The 24,229-nt window shown below is 46.7% G+C and overlaps 1 protein-coding gene across 1 annotated transcript in view; it reads right to left on the bottom strand.

Moving 5' to 3' along the window:
- The window catches only part of LOC143956887 (uncharacterized), a 41,773-nt gene that overhangs the window by 16,076 nt on the left and 1,468 nt on the right, over window positions 1-24,229 (bottom strand). The window contains exons 2-6 of the mRNA XM_077467049.1: window positions 14,313-14,618; window positions 6,140-6,190; window positions 3,500-3,550; window positions 2,984-3,034; window positions 1,882-1,932 (exon numbers count right to left, since the gene is read on the bottom strand). Coding sequence (XP_077323175.1) covers window positions 1,882-1,932; window positions 2,984-3,034; window positions 3,500-3,550; window positions 6,140-6,190; window positions 14,313-14,618 — 510 coding nt within the window. The remainder of the gene's footprint in view (window positions 1-1,881; window positions 1,933-2,983; window positions 3,035-3,499; window positions 3,551-6,139; window positions 6,191-14,312; window positions 14,619-24,229) is intronic.

Genomic DNA, 24,229 nt, shown 5'->3' on the forward strand with positions numbered 1-24,229 from the left:
GGGTATCCTGTGTAAGTTCACCTTACAGATTTTTCTGTAAAGCTTAACTTACCCTTTAAAGTGGTTGTAAGCCCTGTTACACCACTTGTACCTACAGGTAAGCCTACAACCTGGCTTAAGTGTAGGTACCTTGAATATCTCCTAAGCATGCACAGTTTAGGAGGTATTCAGTATATGTCATCGGCGCATGCGCACTGAAGAAACGGGCTGCTGGGGCTGTTTCTTCAGGAGTCCTGCATGCGCACGGGAGTGACGTCAGCACGGCTCCAGCCAATCACAGTGCCGGAGCCGCGAACCCGGAAGTAACTCTGGTGGAAGATGTCTGCGGATGATGTACTCGGAGGGCATCGTTCTGAGGTACGTTTTTCATAATGAGCTAGCATGCGATGCATAATGGCTCGATATGCTTTCGTCTTGCAGGGTTTTATTTATTTTTTCCCGAGGTTTACAATCGCATGGTACAAGGCCCCTGCGAATTGCCTCTGTGACTGATCACAACAGTAAGCAAGCTGTCACAAATGGAAGCATTCATGTCAGTTTTTGTATACATGTTATCATGTGACTGATTGGTCATAGGGATCACATGATACCCTGGTCGCTGTGCGGAGCACTGTGACACAACAGTCACAGGATCACGCCCCTGCGCACTCCTAGGAGGATGTCCTCCCAGAACTGCAAAACCACCCTGGCGCTGTATGATGACTATGAAGGTGGGAAGTGCTTAAGATATTTTATCATTTGCTTTGGGTTCGATTGTATCTTTTTGGTTTCACTGTAAATATGCATGGTATTACATTTCTGTCCTCAGGGGTCTTATATTTCTGTCCTCGGGGGTCTTACATTTATGTCCTCAGGGGTCTTATATTTCTGTCCTCGGGGGTCTTATATTTCTGTCCTCAGGGGTCTCACATTTCTGTCCTCTGGGTCTTACGTTTCTGTCCTCGGGGGTCTTATGTTTCTGTCCTCAGGGGTCTTACATTTCTGTCATCGGGGGTTCTTACATTTCTGTCCTCGGGGGGTCATATATTTCTGTCCTCAGGGGTCTTACATTTCTGTCCTCAAGGGTCTTACATTTCTGTCCTCAGGGGGTCTTACATTTCTGTCCTCAGGGGTCTTACATTTCTGTCCTCAGGGGACTTATATTTCTGTCCTCGGGGGACTTACATTTCTGTCCTCGGGGGTCTTATATTTCTGTCCTTGGGGGCCTTATGTTTCTGTCCTCGGGGGTCTTATATTTCTGTCCTCGGGGGACTTACATTTCTGTCCTCGGGGGTCTTACATTTCTGTCCTCGGGGGTCTTACATTTCTGTCCTCGGGGGTCTTACATTTCTGTCCTCGGGGGGTCATATATTTCTGTCCTCAGGGGTCTTACATTTCTGTCCTCAAGGGTCTTACATTTCTGTCCTCAGGGGGTCTTACATTTCTGTCCTCAGGGGTCTTACATTTCTGTCCTCAGGGGACTTATATTTCTGTCCTCGGGGGACTTACATTTCTGTCCTCGGGGGTCTTATATTTCTGTCCTTGGGGGCCTTATGTTTCTGTCCTCGGGGGTCTTATATTTCTGTCCTCGGGGGACTTACATTTCTGTCCTCGGGGGTCTTACATTTCTGTCCTCGGGGGTCTTACATTTCTGTCCTCGGGGGTCTTACATTTCTGTCCTCGGGGGTCTTACATTTCTGTCCTTGGGGGTCTTATATTTCTGTCCTTGGGGGTCTTATGTTTCTGTCCTCAGTGATCTTATGTTTCTGTCCTCGGAGGACTTATGTTTCTGTCCTCGGAGGACTTATATTTCTGTCCTCGGGGGTCTTATACTTCTGTCCTCGGGGTCCCTGTAAAATTAGAGTAAGCACAGATGAAATACACATGTGTGGTTGGCTTTACCTGTAAAATATTTCCTGAAGTTTCCCAGCCAGTCCTGTGATTTAGACACATCTGCCAAGAAGAAAACATCACTTAGTGACCTGACTTTTCTCCAATCACATAAGTAATACGGTTTGGTCAGAGACCCGCCCCTTAATGAGCTCTTCTCTCTGCTCGCTCCTCCTGCCAGCAAACTGTTAGAATGACTCCCAGTGCCTGCCTTCCCTCTCCCAGTCTGGGTTTTACTGTGCAGAGGATTACAGTCAGATAATACAGAAGCGGATCCAGGAACCAATACTAGATTTATAACCCCTTAATGACCATCACAGTGATCACATGATACAGGCATTAAACCCCATTAAAGTGCCACCAGTATTATGTGACCACTGTGATTGGCTCTCACAGCAGTCACATGATTGTGGACCTGTCCCAATGGCCCCTGATTGGAAGGCTTGACTGACAACTGTCAGCGACAACTCAGTGTACCGAGAGTGGCCAGACATGTGCGGCAGCCTGGCGGTAAAGTCCACCTTCCTTCTACAGAATGGAGGATAACCAGAGGAGGACATCGGGTGTACTACTTACACCAAGAAAAACGTAATTGAAGTATACAGAGTGTATATATAGCTCCCTCCTCTCACCTGCCAGGAGGTGCTGTGCAAATACAGAAACGGGAGAAGGTGAGGATGTAAAAAAAAGGTTTATAAATATTATTCAGAAAAGACAGAGAGATACAAAGTAACATTGTTTATAAACATTGATCAGACGGGAGATAGAGAGATACAAAGTAACATTGTTTATAAACATTGATCAGACAGGAGATAGAGAGATACAAAGTAACATTGTTTATAAACATTGATCAGACAGGAGATAGAGAGATACAAAGTAACATTGTTTATAGACATTGATCAGACAGGAGATAGAGAGATACAAAGTAACGTTGTTTATAAACGTTGATCAGGCAGAAGATCTATGTGTTACTTTGTTATCTCATACAATGATCAAGTTATTTCTAAATTCATATGGAAAAATTGCTCTGCTCTATGGGGGGTCTACGGGGGGGTAAGGTAAGGAATAAAAAAAATGAAACAGAATGAAATATACATTTTAAATTTGTACATACTTTTCAAGAAGTCTCCAGTTTCTCTTTTCCAGTCTTGTGGTCTTCGAAGTCCTGCCAGACAACATATACAGGTCAGAGATCTCAGGTTTCTCCAGTGTTGTGAATCAATACAGGTTAGTCACCTACTGTAAATGTCCCAAGCCCAATAGTGAATGGTGTTTTTTTTTTTTGGGGGGGGGGGAGGGTGGTAAAAAAAAAACACACGCCCCGCCATTGGAATTCATGCACCCTGTGTCCTGCAAGGGGCCGAACACATGGATAGGGGCGACGGCATGGACAGGGGAGGCGGCACCCATTGCGCCCTCAATGGAAGGGCCACCACTGCCCAATCCTAATATCCCAATTCTGCCATCATGCAATGCAGAAGAGACCGATCAACGCACACAGCTCAGTTCCCCCCCTCCCCCCCGGCCTGATTTCTAATAAGCAGAGGACACAACACACTAATACAGAGAGAGATTGAGATATTACTACTAATTATAATAAAATATACATTTTAAAACAAAAAATGCCTACCTTCCCAGAATTCCTCACTTTTGTTCAGCCACTCTTGTACTCCAGGCACCCCTGCCAGACAACATAGACAACTTAGTGACATCACTTTTCTCCATTATACATGTAAGGATCTTGTCATGAGCTGGAGTCTAGTTTAGATTTAGTGTAGCCAGCCTGAGCTCTGTTTGTTATCGGGGATTGTAAGTTTTCTCCTAAGAACCAAGGACTTTGATTGCTTCTGCCTGTTTCTGGAGAGTGTTCTCCAGTAAATAGAGTGAGAAGATACAATCTTTGGGGTTATATGTATATTTATTCCACCTTGCCCAATCACGGAGTGGTATATGCCAGTGATTTGGGCTGTGAAGAGGATAAATATTTGGGGAAAAATTCTAGATTGGATTTTTTTCTTCCCAGGCTTTGCCTAGAGAGTGGGTAGTGTTGGAAGTTCATTTGCCTCCCAGACCTGCTATCTGGTGGAGGGGGTGAGTCCAGGGGTCCTAACCTCCCAGACCTGCTATCTGGGGAGGGGGTGAGTCCAGGGGTCCTAACCTCCCAGACCTGCTATCTGGGGAGGGGGTGAGTCCAGGGGTCCTTTCTTCCTGGACCTGTTGCCTGGAGAGAATGTAAATCAGGAGGTCCACTTCAAGCTTCTTAGACCCCTTTGCTAAGCGGGGAGCTAAAGCTTAAGAAGGATTCTGCTTAATCATTACTACTACCAATCGCTGGTCTCAGTTTAAAGGTCCATTACTACTAATTTATGGTCTCAGCTGAAAGGTCTACTTATACCAACTGCTGATCCCAACCCAAAAGAGCCCGTCCTCCAATTTCTGGTCTCAGCTAAAAAGTTCATGACTAACAATTTCTGATCTTAACTCAAAGGACCACTTCTACTAAATTCTGGTCTCAGCTCAAAGGTTTCCTTCTACTAATTGTTGATCTCAGCTCAGAGGTCCAATACTACCAATTGCTGGTCTCAGCTCAAAGGTCCACTTCTACTAATTGCTGGTCCCAGCTCCCAAACGTCCATTACTACTAATTGGTGGTCTAAACTCAAAGGTCCACCACTACCTATTGCTGGTCTCAGCTCAGAGGTCCACTACTACCAATTGCTGGTCTCAGCTCAAAGGTCCATTGCTACAAATTGCTGGTCTCAGCTCAATGGTCTACCTATACCAATTGCTGGTCTCCTCTCAAAAGTGTACATCCGCTAATTTCTGTTCTCAACTGAAAAGTCCATGACTAAAAATTTCTGATCTTAACTCAAAGGTCCACTTCTACTAAATGCTGGTCTCAGCTCAAAGGCTACAACAGTTTCTCAGCGCTCCCTAAGAATTTGGCACCCGGGGCAGTCGCCCCTGTGGCCCTACCTCACTACACCGCTGAAACAAATCACCAGTTGAAAATCTGGGGGGGGGGGGGGGCTTCCTTCTACTAATTGCTGATCTCAGCTCAGAGGTCAACTTCTACCAATTGCTGGTCTCAGCTCAAAGGTCCATTACTACCAATTGCTGATCTCAGTTTAAAGGTCCGTTACTAATAACTGCTGGTCTCAGCTGAAAGGTCTACTTATACCAACTACTGATCTCAACTGTAAAGTGCACGCCCGCTAATTTCTGGTCTCAGCTGAAAAGTCCATGACGAACAATTTCTGATCTTAACTCAAAGGTCCACTTCTACTACATGCTGGTCTCAGGTCAAAGGCTTCCTTCTACTAATTGCTGGTCTCAGCTCAGAGGTCAACTTGTATCAATTGCTGGTCTCAGCTCAAAGGTCCATTACTACCAATTGCTGGTCTCAGATCAAGGGTACACTACTGAAGATACTTGAAGGTAGCTGTCCACCTGACCTACCAAATCTATATTAGCCTATGGCAGAGGTTAAAGATACTATTGAGTGGCAGGGATTGATGGCTGTTCTTTCTGGTTATTCTGTACCCCCAACTCAACTGAGCCAATAAAAGAACAAATAAAGATTGACATGGAGGCAGTCTGTCTATCGGTTTCTGTCGGTGGGTCACTGTTTGGGTGCAGCTATAGAACAAATTAGTGGCATAGCATGGGTTGCAGGTGCCCTCTTGGGTAGGGATGAGCTCAGGAGTGTTCAGGCACAAGTCCAAACCTGACCAAGCTTACCCACCTGGGCGCTGTCAAAGCTGAGAACGAATCATAGGAAGTGGAGAAAAAAAACTCTGCCCTGCAGCGGCACATATGCAAGGGGCGTGTTTCTGGGTGGAAATGCCTCTAATGCCTATGATTGGCTGTCGGCAATGACAGTTTCTCCGCGCCCCCTAAGAATTGGGCACCCGGGGCAGTCGCCCCTGTGGCCCTACCTCACTACACCTCTGAAACAAATCACCAGTTGAAAAGCTGGGGGGTACTGAAATTTCAGCTGCTCCTTTGGGGGTCATTACAACATAAAGCCACATGGGTTGGTCACCCCCCTCTCCCATCTTGTCGATTAGGTAGAAATGGAATGTTGACCACCTACCTGTCCACCAGCAAGCTCCCAGTATTAGAATGCAGCCCTGTGCTCAGAGTGTGGGATATCCCCTCCCCCCAATGTGAGTTCTGTTCTGTTGGAGATCACAGGAAGCAAATACAGAGACAGGCTCTGGTACTTCTATTAGCTGCTTTAAAATACACATTACAAAAATGTACTTACCTTCAAAAATATCTGTTACTTTGTCCTTCCAGTCTTGTGATCCGAGTTTACCTGTCAGACGACACAGAGAGGTCAGTGGCCTCACTTTTCACTTTGATGAGCTGTGTAGTCCTGCCTGATTGGCTCACCATTCTGCCCCCCCCCCCCCGCAATCTTCTGTACAGGGCATTAGCAGAAGCTTCTTTTGCACATTTTAGGCCTGAAGATTACTTAAAACCCCCACAACATTTGATATTTTCTAGAAGCAGAGACCCTGGAGAATAAAATAGTGGAACAACTGTTAATCCAATCAATATTTTCAGTATAAACAAATGACACTCAGTTTGATTTTAGTGACACAAACACAACATAACAGTCGTTTCTTGTCAAATATAAAAGATGCGGTTGCATTAAAGTGATTGTAAAGTTTGGTTTTTTTTTTGTTGTACGTTTAAAAATAACAGACATTACATACTTACCTCCTCTGTGCAGTTGGTTTTGCACAGAGCGGCCCCCGATCCTCCTCTTCTCGAGTCCCTCCTCGGCGCTCCTGGCTCCTCCCTCTTACTGAGTGCCCCCCACAGCAAGCAGCTTGCTATGGGGGGGCACCCGAGGCGAGCCGCAGCTCCGCGTGGCCATTCAGACACGGAGCCGCGGTTCGGCCCTGCCCCTCTCTTTTCCCTCATTGGCTAACAGCAGTGGTAGGCAATGGCGCCGCTGCTGTGTCTCAGCCAATCTGGATGGCCAAGTCTCTTTTGCAACATTGCTGGATAGAGATGGGGCTCAGGTAAGTATTAGGGGGGCTTCTGCACACAGAAAATTTGTTTAGCTTAATGTATATGTAGCAATGATATTTTTGCCTACTAATGCTTTGATATGTAAACCTATGGACAATGGTATAACTTAGTATTCGGCGCCATCTAGTGGCCAAAAACAGGAAATGGACTTTCAATGAATTATTTTCCTTCTAGAGCACTAAACAAGGAACAGGAAGTGATTGTGTTTACTTTTATTATTTGACCTATCTACCCAGAATGCCAGGTGACCTACCCATGGTCACCCTGTGCTGAACTGCACGCTGGGTAGACTATATAGGAGCCTGCGCGGCCATTTTCTGTCTCTTCTGGACGCATGGCCTGCCTGTAAGGACCTGTGAGGAGGTTTCCAGAGAGCACAGTCTACAGCCACTGTGGAGCGCAGCAGTTACAGACTCTGCCATTCACCTGACCGCTGGAAAGACTGAGTGATCGGATCAGGAAGGCTCCAGAGACACATGTCAGAGCATCAGAGGGACCTGGTTCACCTTGCAAAGCGGAGAGCGGTGTGACGGAGCCTGCCGGCTAGAAGCAAGACATAGTGAACCGGAGCAGAGCTGTTGTATTTCTTCAGATCCAGTTGGTGAGCGGGCTGCGGCCCACAGTTTATTACGCACTTGCATTCAGTTAGACTTATACACAGTGATGCTGGGACCTGTAGTCCCACGGAAGAGGATCTAACAGAGACTGACATTAGGCAGGCTTAAAGCCTATTACTCCTCACTGCATTTTAGCACTGTGCCATACTAGAGGCAATAACCATTGGAGTATCTACAGGAACAGTTCCAGGATCCCTCTTTAGTTAACCTTTATTCTCTCACTTTTTGGATTACAAATTATTACAGACCTTTATAGCTAGCAGAAGAAAGAAGATCAAAAACAGTGTGTTGTTGCAAGGCCTTGCACCTTCATTAAAGTAGGGGGAGCTCCCGTGTAGTTGTGTTGTGTCATATAATCTATTGTGTATACCTATGTGCTATTACACTATGTTGGTGTGACAGTACAAATGTTATAGTTACTATTTTACACTAACCTCAGTAAAAATACGTTTTTGGTTAAGTATTTGGTGTGGAGTGTTGTTCCTTTTCCTTTTCACCGATCAGCCATAACTTTATGGCAGCGGACAGGTAAAGTGAAGAACATTGATTATCCTGTACAATGGTATCTGAATGTCGATATAGTAGGCAGCTAGTGAACATGTTGTCCCTGAAGGTGATGTATTGAAAGCAGAAAAAAATGGGTGTGGCAGTTTGTTGTGCATGGGGAGATGGTAAGGGTGGCCCATGCTGACCCGTGTCCACAGCCAAAAGCACCTACAATAGACATGTGAGCATCAGAGGAAGCATCGGAAGAAGGTGGCCTGGTCTGATGGTTTGAAGAACACAACAATGGCTTTGAGGTGTTGACTTGGCCTCCAAATTCTCCAGATCTCAATCTAATCTGAGGTATGTGTTTGAAAAACAGGTCTGATCCATGGAGGCCCCACCTCCCAACTTACAGGACATAAAGGATCTGCCACTGAGGGCTTGGTGCCAGATACCACAGCGTACCTTCAAAGGTCTGAGGGAGTCCATACCTCAGTGGTTCTGAAAGTGGGGGACCTACCCAATATTAGGTGGGTGATGATCGGTGTAAATGCCAAAACATGTCAAAAGTTAGTGCATCTGCAAAGTGACACAACCCAAAACTGTCCATAGAGAACGTTTTAAAAACCCTCACAAGTTATGGATTTAGAGTTAAATGTCGGTGAAGGCTCCGGAGTTATTGGTCTCACTCCGGCGTGTGTGGCAATACCCAGTATGTGGGCAGGGATACCCAACATTCCCCCCACAGGCTGCCGTGTCATACAGACCACCCTAGGTAATGCCCACATGCAGGGCCGGGACAAGGGATTGGCAGGAGGGGCATTTGCCCTGGACACTGGGGTATTATGTGAGGTGGGAGGGCACCGTCAAGGGAATGGGGGAAGAAGAGGAGTTGGAGTAATTGTGCTAGGAAGGAGTATGTACTGGGAGAAGGAGATTTGGAGTGGGGGGAGAGGATGTGTACTTGGAGAGGACAGGATTTGAGGGGGGAGGGATTTAAACGGGGGGGGATTGATACTGGGAGGAGGGGGAATTTATGTTTAGGGGGTTATGCTTAAGAGGGGGCATTTGTGCTGGGGGGATTTGGGGGATGCAGGGTTGGTGCAAGGATTTTTGACACCCTAGGCGAAACCTCATTTTGCTGCCCCCCCATTTTCCCCACCCCCTAACTCCACCCCTTTGCCCTGCCCATGTAAACCCCACCTTTTTAATGAAGTGCCCATCAAATTCAGCCTCACCAGCCCCCATCAAATGCAGCCTCACCAACACCCATCAAATGCTGCCTCACCAGCGTCCATCAAATGCACCCTCACCAGCGCCCATCAAATTCACCCTCACCAGCCCCCATCAAATGCAACCTCACCAACGCCCATCAAATGCAGCCTCACCAGCGACCATCAAATGCAGCCTCACCAACACCCATCAAATGCCGCCTCACCAGCGCCCATCAAATGCACCCTCACCAGCGCCCATCAAATGCAGCCTCACTAGCTCCCATCAAATTCAGCCTCACGAAAAACCCATCAAATGCAGCCTTATCAGCCCCCATCAAATGCAGCCTCATCAGCCCCCATCAAATGCAACCTCATCAGCGCCCATCAAATGCAGCCTCACCAGCGCCCATCAAATGCAGCCTCACCAGCCCCCATCAAATGCAGCCTCACCAACACCCATCAAATGCTTCCTCACCAGCGCCCATCAAATGCACCCTCACCAGCGTCCATCAAATGCACCCTCACCAGCCCCCATCAAATGCAACCTCACCAACGCCCATCAAATGCAGCCTCACCAGCGCCCATCAAATGCAGCCTCACCAACACCCATCAAATGCTACCTCACCAACACCCATCAAATGCAGCCTCACCAGCACCCATCAAATGCAGCCTCACCAACACCCATCAACTGCAGCCTCATCAGCCCCCATCAAATGCAACCTCACCAGCACCCATCAAATGCAGCCCACCAGTGCCCATCAAATGCAGCCTCACCAGCCCCCATGAATGAATGTTTGCTTGCTTGCGCCTCTGACATTATGTGCGAACAGAGCGGCGGCTGCCTGCTGATGCTGAGACTTAGTTGCTTGCTGCAGAGAGAAGAGAGTAGGAACACCAGTGGCCGGGTGACCCTAGGCAGCTGCCTAGTTTGTCTAGTGGTAGCACCGGTCCTGGGGATATGGGGGGGGGGCAAATATTTGTACTGGGAGGGGGGATTTCAGAAGGGGGGGGTGGATTTATAGTAGTATATAGTTGGTGAGGTTGAAAAAAGACCCAAGTCCAACCTATGTGTGTGATCAACCTATGTGTGTAATTTTCTGTCAGTATACTGGGAGGAGGGGGGATTTATGCTTAGGGGGTAATCATGCACATCAGTTTTGAGCATTTGGGGATTTTTGATTTTTACTGACAAGTGGGGGGGGGGGGCACAATTTGGCATGTTCACCCCGGACTCTAGATGACCTTGTCCCGGCAACTGTCTACATGTGACGCTGAGCCTCCATGATTACAAGAACTTAAATCCAATGAATGAAAGGGGCGGGGCCAGGAACAGTCAAGCTTGGAAGGAAAGGGCTAGAATATCAGGGGGCCTCAAACTGGTGGCCCTCCAGCTTTTTTACGAAACTACAAGTCCCATCATGCTTCTGCCTCTGGGAGTCATGCTTGTAACATTCAGCCTTGCAATGCCTCATGGGACTTGTAGTTTCGCAAAACAGCTGGAGGGGCCACCAGTTTGAGACCCCCCTGGGCTAGATGATGCTGGAAATGAGGCGGGGCTCTAGTTGACTTGCTGGAGCTACTAATGAACACGATGAGAAGCTCACAGTGTGCAGTGAAAATCGTAGGAAGCCGTTTCAGTCGAGGAGAGGAGCCGGTACAACTGTGCAAGACTGGAGAGGAGGTCAGAGGTCAGGGGTCAGGTTTAATAATCAGCTGGGAGAAGAACAAAATGTTTGCAAATGTGTTTTAGATCTACGCCTATTGGGCGTGGTCTGCATGCAAATACAGCCTGCCTGGGAACGCCCCCTCCTCCAGACGGACATCCACCCATCAAGGCATTTGGATATTTCCATAACTCCTCCCAAGAGCCCGCCCACTGCTTGCATCCAGTGGCGTCACTAGGATTGGCGTCACCTGGGGGGGTAAAACATGGTGTCACCCCTCCCCCCCCATTAATTTTTTTCTCCATATATTTATGCCGTACTGTCTTTCTCCTTTGGCTGTTATCTCTTTCTATCCGTTATCTCTCCTTTTTGTTTCAAATTTCAAATAAAGCAGAAACAAAAAAAGAATTTGTGAATTGTGCATCATACTGCCCCCTAGCAGCCTGGAAGAGAGCAGCTGGAGCGCTGGATTGCTGCGACTGCTCTGCAATTTCATGCTGATTCAGTGTGAATTTACCCTAAGCCCTTGTACACACGGTCGGAGATTCCGACGGAATGTGTCCGATCGGATCGTTTTGTCGGATATTCCGACTGTGTGTGGTCTCCATCGGACTGTTTCCGTCGGAGTATCCGTCGGACCAAGTTTTCCAACTTGTTGGTAAAATTTTCCGACAAAATGCTCCGATCGGACATACTCCGATCATGTGTAGAGAATTCCGATCGTGCCACGCATGCTCAGATCAAATTCCTACACCAAAGCTATTGGCTACTAGCCTGAACGTAGTCCCATCGTAACGAAATAACATCATCACGTTCTGAACGATCGGATTTTCCGACAACTTTGTCCGACCGTGTGTATGCAACTGTTTTGGACAAAATCCGACGGATTTGGTTGGCGGAACGTCCGACCGTGTGTACAAGGGCTAAGAGGGAAAGAGGGATAGAGACAGAAAGGGGGAGAGGGAGGAGGGATAGGAATAAGAGGGAGAGAGATGGGGGAGATGGGAAATTAGGAGAAAGAGGGAGGGGGCTGAGAGAGAGATGGGGTGAGAGAAGGAGAGGGGGTGGGGAATGGAAGAGAGGGGGTGAGAGAGTGGTGGGGGTGAGAGAAAGGGGGTGGGGATGAAGGATGTGGTGAGAGAGAGAGAAGGGGTGGGGATGAATGAGGGGTGAGAGAGAGGGGGTGGGAGGTAAGCGATATAGGGAGGAGGGAGAGAGAGAGGGGGGGTGGGTATGAGGTAAAGGTGAAAGACAGAGAGGGGGTGAGAGAGGGAGATGAGGGCGGGGAGAGGGGGTGAGGGTGAGGGGGGATGAAAGAGAGAGAGGAGTGGGGGTAAGAGAGATAGGAAGGAGTGAGAGAGAAAGAGAGAGGGAGGTGAGGTGAGGGAGGGGTGAGAGGGGGGAGGGGTGAGAGGGAGGAGGGTGGGGGTGATAGAGAGGGGGTAGGGGTGTGACAGAGGGGTGGTGGGGGTGAGAGAGAAGAGTGAGACCCCCCGTCTCCTCAGCCCTCACCTGTTTCCTGCACATCCTGTACCATAGTTGCCAACATTGTAAAAAAAAAATTCGGGACACTTTTTTGGCAGTGGGCGGAGTCGTGGTATAATTAGGGGGGGGGGCATGCGTTTATAGGTGTGCCATAGGAAAAGGTAAAAATGCGGCGGCGCGCAGTGTGCGCCGCGGCGAAAAACGGGTGTGGTTTACGTAAAATAGTGGCCGTGGCTTACATGGGGCGTGGCTCAAAGGGGTGTGGTTAGAGTCTGAGATGAATGCGGGATGGAGAGGGAAAGGAGGGGGGTGGAGAGGGAAAGGAGGGGGATGGAGAGAGGGAAGGGGGGGGGGAGAGGGAAAGGAGGGACAGCAGCCCCCCAATCCTACACCACAATAGCAATATGTGTTTTCCAGAGTTTGACAATCAGCAGATAAAGATACTCCAAATACCTGGTGTTGGCACTTCCATCATCCCGGCGCCATGATTGTTATGGTGTCAGGATGATTGAAGCGCATTATTTCTATTATTTCATTGTAATATGAAATGAAATCATTCAACTCACCATAATGCAGAATCAGTGGGAGCCATGAGCGTGTCACTAGCCACGTTGCCTGCCACCAGATGCCATCAGGTGTCCCAAGCGGAGTCTGTCCTTACATCAGGTGCCCCATCAGAGGTACCTTCCTCACATCTGTGTCCATCAGCGGAGCCCCTCCTTACATCTGGTGCCCCTCTGACATCCACAGACCGCCCCCCCCCCCACATCCTGCACAGACCACCCCCCCCCACATCCTGCACAGACCGCCCCCCACATTCTGCACAGGCCGGCCCCCACATACTCCACAGACCGGCCCCCACATCTCCAGACTGGCCCCCGACATACCACTGGCCCCCAACATCCACAGACTGGCCCCCGACATCCACAGACTGGCCCCCCCACATCCACGGACTGGCCCCCCACATTCACAGACTGGCCCCCCACATCCACGGACTGGCCCCCCACATCCACAGACTGGCCCCCGACATCCACAGACTGGCCCCCCACATCCACGGACTGGCCCCCCACATCCACAGACTGGCCCCCCACATCCACAGACTGGCCAACCACATTCACAGACTGGCCCCCCACATTCACAGACTGGCCCCCACATCCACAGACTGGCCCCCACACTCACAGACTGGCCCCCGACATACCACTGGCCCCCACATTCACAGACTGGCCCCCGATATCCACATACCATGACTGTCACTGGCCCCCAACATACCACTGGCCCCCACATTTACAGACTGGCCCCCACATCCACATACCATGACTGTCACTGGCCCCCGACATCCGACTGGCCCCTGCCCCGACATCCACATTGACAGACTGGCCCCCGACATGCTGCCATTGCCGCGCGCAGACATTTAACTGTGGCGCCGCCCACCGCCCTTTACACTGACACAAACACACACTAGCAGCGGGGGTGGGTGGCGCCACAGGTGTAGACCAACTTCTGGTCTTCTTAAAAATGTCTCCGCCGGCTGCCGACCTCTAGCGGCCGGCGGCAAAAAAACGGGAAATTCAATTGTCCCGGGACAAACCGAATTTGGCGGGACATTTCCCGGGACAAAATTAATTCGGAATGTCCCGCGAAATTCGGGACAGTTGGCAACTATGCTGTACATGCACACAGTTGGCATCGCCCGGACCAAGCCGTATTCAGTGCCGGGTATTGTAGGGATTACTCACTCAGTCCCATCATTGGCTCCTCCTCTCTTGAGAGGAGCGCTGAGACAGGGTGCCGCCCCCCCCCCTCCTCACCAGCCATGATCTACCTGCATTGTATAGAGAAGCACAGAGACCCAATAATGATATAAATGAATGTGACCATGTGGGGGAGGGGGGAACCAGGGAAGAATCACCATCAGATATAAAGAATCTTACCTGGAAGAGCGGAGAGGAGGGCCGATATGTAGATGCGCCTTATTAAAGCACAATAGTATAGCTCACATCTCTGGAACCATTCGTCTTTCTTTAGCATACACATCAGGACGTAGCGTCCATATTTATTTTCCACAATATTCAGATTTGGGATTATTGGGCAGGAAGCTCTCACTCCCGTACCCAACAGTAAATGAATGTCGTTCTTATAATCTTCCAGAGGGATCGGGTAATAATTGTCCTCCCAGCATGACGTATCATAACCCCTATTCCCTAGGCGACAAAACATGAATTCTTCATCGAATTGCCCTGGAAAGGGAGATAAATGCAGCCATCAGACAGAGACAAGGAAGGAGGTCAGAGGAAATGACCCCCCCATGACCCCACAATATCCCAAAAAAGAAGACCAGCAAGCCTTTGACGACATGCCGATATTCAGAATGACACACAGGAGAAAACATTTCTAATTTTATGTCATCATATAAAACAGAGGATTTTTTTTAATCACAGGTGTCTATATAGCACCATCAATTTATCAACGCTAGACATATGCTCCATGTTAGTACCCGCCCCCAAGGAGCTGACAATCTAAAGTCACTATCTCCTCTATATACATGCACACACATACCATAGGCAAGTTTTGTTTTTCTTTCAAATAACAAACATGTTATACTTACCTGCTCTGTAATGGTTTTGCACAGATCAGCCCAGATCCTCCTCTTCTCGGGTCCCCCACCGGCGCTCCTGGCCCCTCCCTCCGGCTAAGTGACCCCAGAGCAAACAGCTTTCTGTGGGGGCACCTGAGCCAAGACTCTGCTCTGCGTGTCCATTCAGACACAGAGCTGTGGTTCGGCCCCACCCTCTTCCCTCTTTTCATTGGCTCCCTGCCTTGATTGACATTGGCTCCTGCTGCTGTCTCAGCCAATGAGATGAGAGAGTCAGCAGAAAGCCGAGGCTCTCGTGCACATCGCTGGATCATGATGGGGCTCAGGTAAGTATTGGGGGGGGGGGGGGGGGGCTCCTGTATACAGAAGGTTCTTTACCTTCATACATAGAAAGCACGAAGATAAAGAACCTTGAGACTTTAGAACCACTTTAACCACTTCAATACCGGTTCACTTTACACCCCTTTCCTGCCTAGGCTGATTTTCAGCCTTCAGCGCTGTCACACTTTGAATGACGATTGCGCGGTCATGTAACACTGTAACTAAAGATATGTTGGTATTGCGCTGCCCCTATATTAAATTACCCTCCGAGGGTGATAAGTATAATGCCTAATTACATAAATCAATAGTGTAATATATATATATATATATATATATATATATATATATATATATATATATATATATATATATATATAAAGAAATATATATATATATATATATATATATATATATATATATATATATATATATATATATATATATATTGCGCTGCCCCTATATTAAATAACCCTCCGAGGGTGATAAGTATAATGCCTACATAAATCAATAGTGTAATATAAAATATATATATATATATATATATATATATATATAAAATATATATATATATATATATATATATATATATATATATATATATATATATATATATATATATAAAAAAAATATATATATATATATATATAAAAATATATATATATATATATATATATATATATATATATATATATATATATATATATATAAAAATATATAAATGTCTACTGAATAATATCAAAAAGTGCTACATTAAATAAAATAAAATAAACACACCACAGAGGTGATAGAATCCAAATAAATGAAAATCAAGTGAACAAAAGGTAAGTAACTAAAAACAGTCTCTTAAAAAATTACTATTTTGATAAAGTGCAGAGAAAATGCAAAAAAAAAAAAAAAAAGTAAACGCACTACAGAGTCAATTGAAAACCTCCACGGAAACACAACTGCTTCAATTGAGTGCAAAGCCAAAAAAACAGTGAATTGATCATAAAGTGCCAAGTGCGTCTTATAAATGTGCAAATAAGTAAACACTCTCCAGAGGTGATATAAGTGAACCACCCTGATAATAAACAAATGATATACAAGAAAATAAAGAAAGAGTATACCTAGACCAAAAAGAGGGTACCCTCTCCTGATCACATGGAAATAAACAAGAAATATATATAGTAGTAAACGCACTACAGAGCCGGCTGTAACATACATTATATCAGAATGAATCCGGCCTCTATAGATTAAATATACATATTGAAATCCATCAAAAAGAAAAAGATATAAATATTCAAGTCCATAAATAAACAACAGTCTCCTTTAAGTGCAAGTTCTTTGTGCAAATTCAACTGAGGTGCGGATCTCCCAGTGCTTAATCCCGCTGTGATCACACTTTAGTGGGCAGTGGCCCCTGACCTATAGCAAGGAGGGATTGGCATAGAGGTATATAGATTTCTTTATATGTCTTCTCTCCTGGTAAATTCCGTCACCTTCTCCTTTAAATTTTATTCGTATTGCTCCAGAGGACCCAATAGATTAATAGAGAGGGAATACCATAGTGTAGTATTTCATTTTCATTTTTAATAAATGCTATTTGTGAGATACTACACTATGGTATTCCCTCTCTATTAATCTATTGGGTCCTATGGAGCAATAAGAATAAAATTTAAAGGCGTCAACCGGATCTCCGACGAAACTCCCTGAAGACCCGGAATCTGGCGGAGAGGTGAGTACCGATCAAAAGAATTAACGATTAATCGAGGAATTAATCTTTAATTTCCACAGCCCTAAAAAGTTTCAATTTTAGTTAAGATTATAAATCCTTTATACTACAATATTTCTTGATTAGGATATTAATGAGAACATTGGGTTTTCAATGAATATAATTTATACAGTATATGTATATATGTATATGTAGTATTTGATTTTAGGCTTGTGCAATTCGTTTCGTAACGAATCGAAATTCGGCCGAATTTTGCATCTTTCGGACATTCGGATGCATCCGAATGTCAGAATAAAAAAAATAACAAATTACAACGAATACGAAAGAAATATAACGAATGAATTCGAATGAATTCGACATGATTCGAAATTATTTCAACCGCATTCGAAATTATTTCAACATGATTCGACATTATTTCAACCGCATTCGAAAATATTTTGTGACCCGAATTTAGGGCCATGTATCTTGGGGTCACTTGGTGCTAGACACTTCAAATTTGGATATGTTGTATTGCTAGTATTATTGTGTTTGCATACCAAAGTTTCTAGCTATAAGTGACCCCGAGATATGTGGCCCCAAAATCGGGTCACAAAATGTTATTAGTTATTAGAGCAGAGAATGACATTTTGCGACCCGATTTTGGGGCCACATATCTCGGGGTCACTTATAGTTAGAAACCCCAAATTTGGTATGCAAACACAATAGTACTAGCACTACAACATATCCAAATTTGGAGTTTCTAGCACTAAGTGACCCCGAGATATGTGGCCCCAAAATCGGGTCGCAAAATGTCATTCTCTGCTCTATTAACTAATAACATTTTGCGACCCGATTTTGGGGCCACATATCTCGGGGTCACTTATAGCTAGAAACCCCAAATTTGGTATGCAAACACAATAGTACTAGCACCACAACATGTCCAAATTTGGAGTTTCTAGCACTAAGTGACCCCGAGATACATGGCCCTAAATTCGGGTCACAAAATATTTTCGAATGTGGTTGAAATAATGTGAATCATGTTGAAATCATTTCGAATCCGATAGAAATATTTTGAATTTCGTTGAAATATTTTCAAATGTGGCCGAGTTTTCGAATTTGGTAGAAAACTAAACGAAATCCAAAAACGAATTTAAGGAAGTTAACAAATATAACTAAACGAAATTAATGAATTAACGAATTAAAACGAAACGAAACTAAACGAATTTTTTCCTTTTGCACATGTCTATTTGATTTAGATTTTAAAAGGAAAATTATATTGTATATGTTAAACAGTTTCACACATTGTTCTTGCTTACCCCTCAGGAGTGTCAATGCATAGAGACTGAACAACCCCCATCCTTGCGTGAGAGGTGGGAGGGAATGTCTCATTAGACGAGTTTGTGGAACTATAAGACGGAACCAGCCTTTTTAGAAGAAAGTGGGGGCTGAATTTAGGAGTGAAAGGAATTGAACGGAGAGATTTGCTGGCAGACACGACACACCACGAGACATTGAAGGAAGCCGCCTCAGCTTCACACAAAGAGACGCATCTGATTCAATCTTCATCATAAGAATATAATACACTATTGATGTTTTAGAGTTTTTACATAAGAACTGAACAGACTTTCTTGGAACTTTCCTCATCACTTTCCTCATCAATATAATTTACAGAATATTGAAATTAATTTCACAAATAACGGTATTTAAAGCGGAGGTCCACCCTAAAGTGGACCTTCCGCTCATTGGAACCCTCCCCCCCTCCGGCCCCACAATTGGCACCTTTCAGGGGGGGAGGGGGGTGCAGGTACCTGTACAGTACAGGTATCTGCACCCACTTCCGGCGTAGATTTTGCAGAAGGTACGCCCCTTTCCGCAGAATCTACGCCCCTTTCCGAAGGTCCCCCGCTGCCTACTGGGAAACACACGGATCCCAGAGACAGCGGGGACCATCCTTATTGCGCAGCGCAACTCGCGCATGCGCAGTAGGGAACCGGGAAATGAAGCCGAAAGGCTTCACTTCCTGATTCCCATACCCAAGATGGCGGCGGCAGCACCCGAGAGACGATCGAGAGATCGGCTTCGGGTGCCGACATCGTGGGCGCGCTGGGCGGGTAAGTGTCATTATTTTAAAAGTCAGCAGCTGCAGTATTTGTAGCTGCTGGCTTTAAAAAAAAAACGGCGGACTCCCGCTTTAACAATGGGCGGCACTGATGAGCACTGAAGGGCATCACCGATGGGCACTGTTGAGGCTGCACTGATGATCAGTGCCCTGATTATCTGTACAGGTCTCGCCTGTGAAGAGATGCTGCTGATCGATTCTCCTCTCCTCACACGCTGTCAGACTGAGGCGAGGAGAGCCGACAACTGGCATTTCCTTGTATACAGTGAGGGAAAAAAGTATTTGATCGGCTGCTGATTCTGTACGTTTGCCCCACTGACAAAGAAATGATCGGTCTATAATTTTAATGGTCAGTTTATTATAACAGTGAGAGGCAGAATAACAACAAAAATATCCTGAAAAACGCATTTCAAAAAAGTTATAAATTGATTTGCATTTTAATGAGTGAAATAAGCATTTGATCCCCTATCAATCAGCAAGATTTCTGTCTCCCAGGTGTCTTCTATACAGGTAACAAGCTGAAATTAGGAGAACTCTCTTAACCGGTTCCCGACCAGCGCACGACGATGTACGTCGACAGAATGGCACGGGCAGGCATATTGGCGTACAGTTACGTCCAATGTTCAATGCCGCCCTGCCATCGGGAGCGCACCGCCGGCGGCGCGCTCCCGCGCTGGTTGGGACCCCCGTGAGTCCGGTCGCAGGACCCGCGGACTCGATCGCCGTGGGCATCCCCGCGATCGTCTCACGGGACGGCTGAATGGAGGGAATGCCGTGTAAACAGCATTTCTCCATTCTGCCTAGCAACTAGTGACGCTGGTCTCTGCTCCATGTGATTGGAGCAGAGATCAGTGTTCACTAAATGAAAGCCCAACCCCCCCACAGTTAGTAACACGCCCCTAGGAAAACTTAACCCCTACACTGCCACCCACTGGTTAACCCTTTCACTGCCAGTGTCATTTACACAGGAATCACTGCATTTATATAGCAGTGATTACTGTATAAATGACAATGGTCCCAAAAATGTGTCAAAAATGTCCGATGTGTCCCCCACAATGTCGCAGTCACAATAAAAATCACTGATCGCCGCCATTACAAAAAAAAAAATAATAAAAAATTATTAATACAAATGCTATAAAACTATCCCCTATTTTGTAAACGCTATAACTTTTGCGCAAACCAATCAATAATCGCTTATTGCGATTTTTTTTACTAAAAATATGTAGAAGAATACGTATCGGCCTAAACTGAGGGAAAAAAAACGTTTTTTTATATATTTTTGGGGGATATTTATTATAACAAAAAGTAAAAAATAATGCGTTTTTTTCAAAATTGTCGCTCTATTTTTGTTTATAGCGCAAAAAATAAAAACCGCAGGGGTGATCAAATACCACCAAAAGAAAGCTCTATTTGTGGGGAAAAAAAGGACGTCAATTTTGTTTGGGAGCCACGTCGCACGACCGCGCAATTGTCAGTTAAAGCGACGCAGTGCCGAATCGCAAAAAGTGGTCTGGTCTTTGACCAGCAAAATGGTCCGGTCTGTAAGTGGTTAAAGGGGGTGCTCTTAATCTCAGCTTGTTACCTGTATAAAAGACACCTGTCCACAGAAGCAATCAATCAATCAGATTCCAATCTCTCCACCATGAACAAGACCAGAAGAGCTGTCCAAGGAGGTCAGGGACAAGCTCGTAGACCTACACAAGGTTGTAATGAGCTACAAGACCATCGCCAAGCAGCTTGGTGAGAGGGTGACAAGGTGTGATTATTCGCAAATGGAAAAAACACAAAATAACTGTCACTCTCCCTCGGTCTGGGGCTCAATGCATGATCTCACCTTGCGGGGGTTTCAATGATCATGAGAACGGCGAGGAATCAGCCCAGAACTACACGGGAGCTGGGACCATAGTCACCAAGAAAACAATTGGTAACACACTACGCCATGAAGGGCTGAAATCCTGCAGCGCCCGCAAGGTCCCTATCAGGTCACCTTGAGGCGAGGTGACAGATGCACACCGTAGGGATCAGGAGTGCACCGCAAGGTTGTGGACCCTACGGCTGACTGCTGCGGACGGGAGACAGGTCCCATTGGGGATAGAGCGTAAGATTCCCTGGGGCGCGGAGTCTAAGAGCCAGCAGGTGTTCACCAGAGCCTCGAGTGGTGAGGATGGACTTGGCTGCAACTGGCTCCAAGTCGCGACCCCCAGGGTCCCCCAGCTCACACCCACAGTAGGCAACAGGAGGATAGGGATGGTGAGGGACAAAGCCAAGGTCGGGGCCACAAGCAGACAAGAATAGTCAGGGACACGCCAAAAGGTCAAACATGGATAGTCAAAGACACGCCAAAGTCTGTATCGGAACAACAGAAGAGCACACGGCAGGAAACAGGAAGCCAAACACACAAAGGAATACACAATGGTTGATCAGCGGGGTTGGCCTGCAGTGCACAGGTTAATATAGGGCTCCCTGATAGGAGCTAGGGTGGAGCCATGCCAGATGATGGATTACAAAAGCAGTCAGGTGAGGGTCGGCTGGTCTCTAGAGATGAATACATGGAAACAGGTAAGCAGACCAACTCTATTGCATAACCATGACAGTCCCCCTGCTCAAGAAAGCACATGTACAGGCCCGTCTGAAGATTGCTAATGAACATCTGAATTATTCAGAGGAGAACTGGGTGAAAGTGTTGTGGTCAGATGAGATCAAAATAAAGCCTAGCCAGCCACCAGACCTTAATCCCATAGAAAATATGTGGAGGGAGCTGAAGGTTGGAGTTACCAAACGTCAGCCTGGAAACCTTAATGACTTGGAGAGGATCTGCAAAGAGGACAAAATTCCTCCGGAGATGTGTGCAAACCTGGAGGCCAACTCCAAGAAACGTCTGACCTCTGTGATCGCCAACAAGGATTTCTCCACCAACTACTAAGTCATGTTTTGTGAAGGGGATCAAATACTTATTTCACTCATTAAAATGGAAATCAATTTATACCTTTTTTTAAATGCGGTTTTCTGGATATTTTTGTTGTTATTCTGTCTCTCATTGTTAAAATAAACCGACCAATAAAATTGTAGACTGATCGTTTCTTTGTCAGTGGGGCGAACATACAAAATCAGCAGGCGATCAAATACTTTTTTCCATCGCTGTGTGTTCCTACATACAGTGGCACCATGGTGAATGTATTTAGCCACCCTCTAAGCCGGGGGTCTCAAACTGGCAGCCCTCCAGCTGTTGAGAAACTACAAGTCCCATGAGGCATTGCAAGGCTGACAGTTACAAGCATGACTCCCACAGGCAGAGGCATGATGGGACTTGTAGTTTTGCAACAGCTGGAGGGCCACCAGTTTGAGACCCCTGCTATAAGCCCTTGTACACACGGTCGAACATTCTGATGGAAAATGTCCGATCGGACCGTGTTGTCGGATAATCCGACCGTGTGTGCGCTCCATTGGACTGTGTCCGTCGGAATATCCGACCAACAAAGTTTTAGAGCAGTGTGTAGAGAATTTCCAATCGGACAAAGTGCCACGCATGCTCAGATGAAATTCCTAGACCAAAGCTATTGGCTACTAGCCTGAACGTAGTCCCATCGTAATGAAATAGTGTCATCACGTTCTTAACGATCGGATTTTCCGACAACTTTGTCCGACCGTGTGTATGCAACAGTTTCGGACAAAATCCGTCCGACAAAATCCAACGGATTTGGTTGTCAGAATGTCCGACCATGTGTACAAGGGCTTACAGGAAATCGATCATAGCGCCAAACAAAAAACAAAACAAAAAAAATGTGAAGGTGCAGAAATTGGGGTGATCTGAGGGGTGAAGGTGCAGGAATTGGGGTGATCTGAGATGGGAAGGTGCAGGAATTCGGGTGATCTTAGGGGTATAGGTGTAAGAATTGGGGTGATCTGAGGGGTGAAGGTACAGGAATTGGGGTGATCTGAGGGGTAAAGGTACAGGAATTGGGGTGATCTGAGGGGTGGAGGTGCAGGAATTGGGGTGATCGGAGGGGTGAAGGTGCAGGAATTGGGGTGTTCTGAGGGGTGAAGGTGCAGGAATTGGGGTGATCTGAAGGGTGAAAGTGTAGGAATTGGGGTGATCTGAGGGGTGAAGGTGCAGGAATTGGGGTGATCTGAGGGGTGAAGGTGTAGGAATTGGGGTGATCTGAGGGGTGAAGGTGCAGGAATTGGGGTGATCTGAGGGGTGAAGGTGCAGGAATTGGGGAGATCTGAGGGGTGAAGGTGCAGGAATTGGGATGATCTGAGGGGTGAAGGTGCAGGAATTGGGGTGATATGAGATGTGAAGGTGTAGGAATTGGGGTGATCTGAGGGGTGAAGGTACAGGAATTGGGGTGATCTGAGGGGTGAAGGTGCAGGAATTGGGGTGATCTGAGGGGTGAAGGTGCAGGAATTGGGGTGATATGAGATGTGAAGGTGTAGGAATTGGGGTGATCTGAGGGGTGAAGGTGCAGGAATTGGGGTGACCTGAGGGGTGAAGGTGCAGGAATTGGGGAGATCTGAGGGGTGAAGGTACAGGAATTGGGGTGATCTGAGGGGTGAAGGTGCAGGAATTGGGGTGATCTGAGGGGTGAAGGTGCAGGAATTGGGGAGATCTGAGGGGTGAAGGTACAGGAATTGGGGTGATCTGAGGGGTGAAGGTGCAGGAATTGGGGTGATCGGAGGGGTGAAGGTGCAGGAATTGGGGTGTTCTGAGGGGTGAAGGTGCAGGAATTGGGGTGAACTGAGGGGTGAAGGTGCAGGAATTGGGATGATTTGAGGGGTGAAGGTGCAGGAATTGGGGTGATATGAGATGTGAAGGTGCAGGAATTGGGGTGATCTGAGATGTGAAGGTGCAGGAATTGGGGTGATATGAGATGTGAAGGTGCAGGAATTGGGGTGATCTGAGGGGTGAAGGTGCAGGAATTGGGGTGATATGAGATGTGAAAGTGCAGGAATTGGGGTGATCTGAGGGGTGAAGGTGCAGGAATTGGGGTGATCTGAGGGGTGAAGATGCAGGAATTGGGGTGATCTGAGGGGTGAAGGTGCAGGAATTGGGGAGATCTGAGGGGTGAAGGTGTAGGAATTGGGGTGATTTGAGGGGTGAAGATGCAGGAATTGGGGTGATCTGAGG

The sequence above is a fragment of the Lithobates pipiens genome, unplaced genomic scaffold (genome assembly GCF_037356315.1).
Source record: "Lithobates pipiens isolate NorthernLeopardFrog02 unplaced genomic scaffold, aLitPip1_a1.2 Scaffold_44, whole genome shotgun sequence".
In the NCBI taxonomy this organism is placed as follows: domain Eukaryota; kingdom Metazoa; phylum Chordata; class Amphibia; order Anura; family Ranidae; genus Lithobates; species Lithobates pipiens.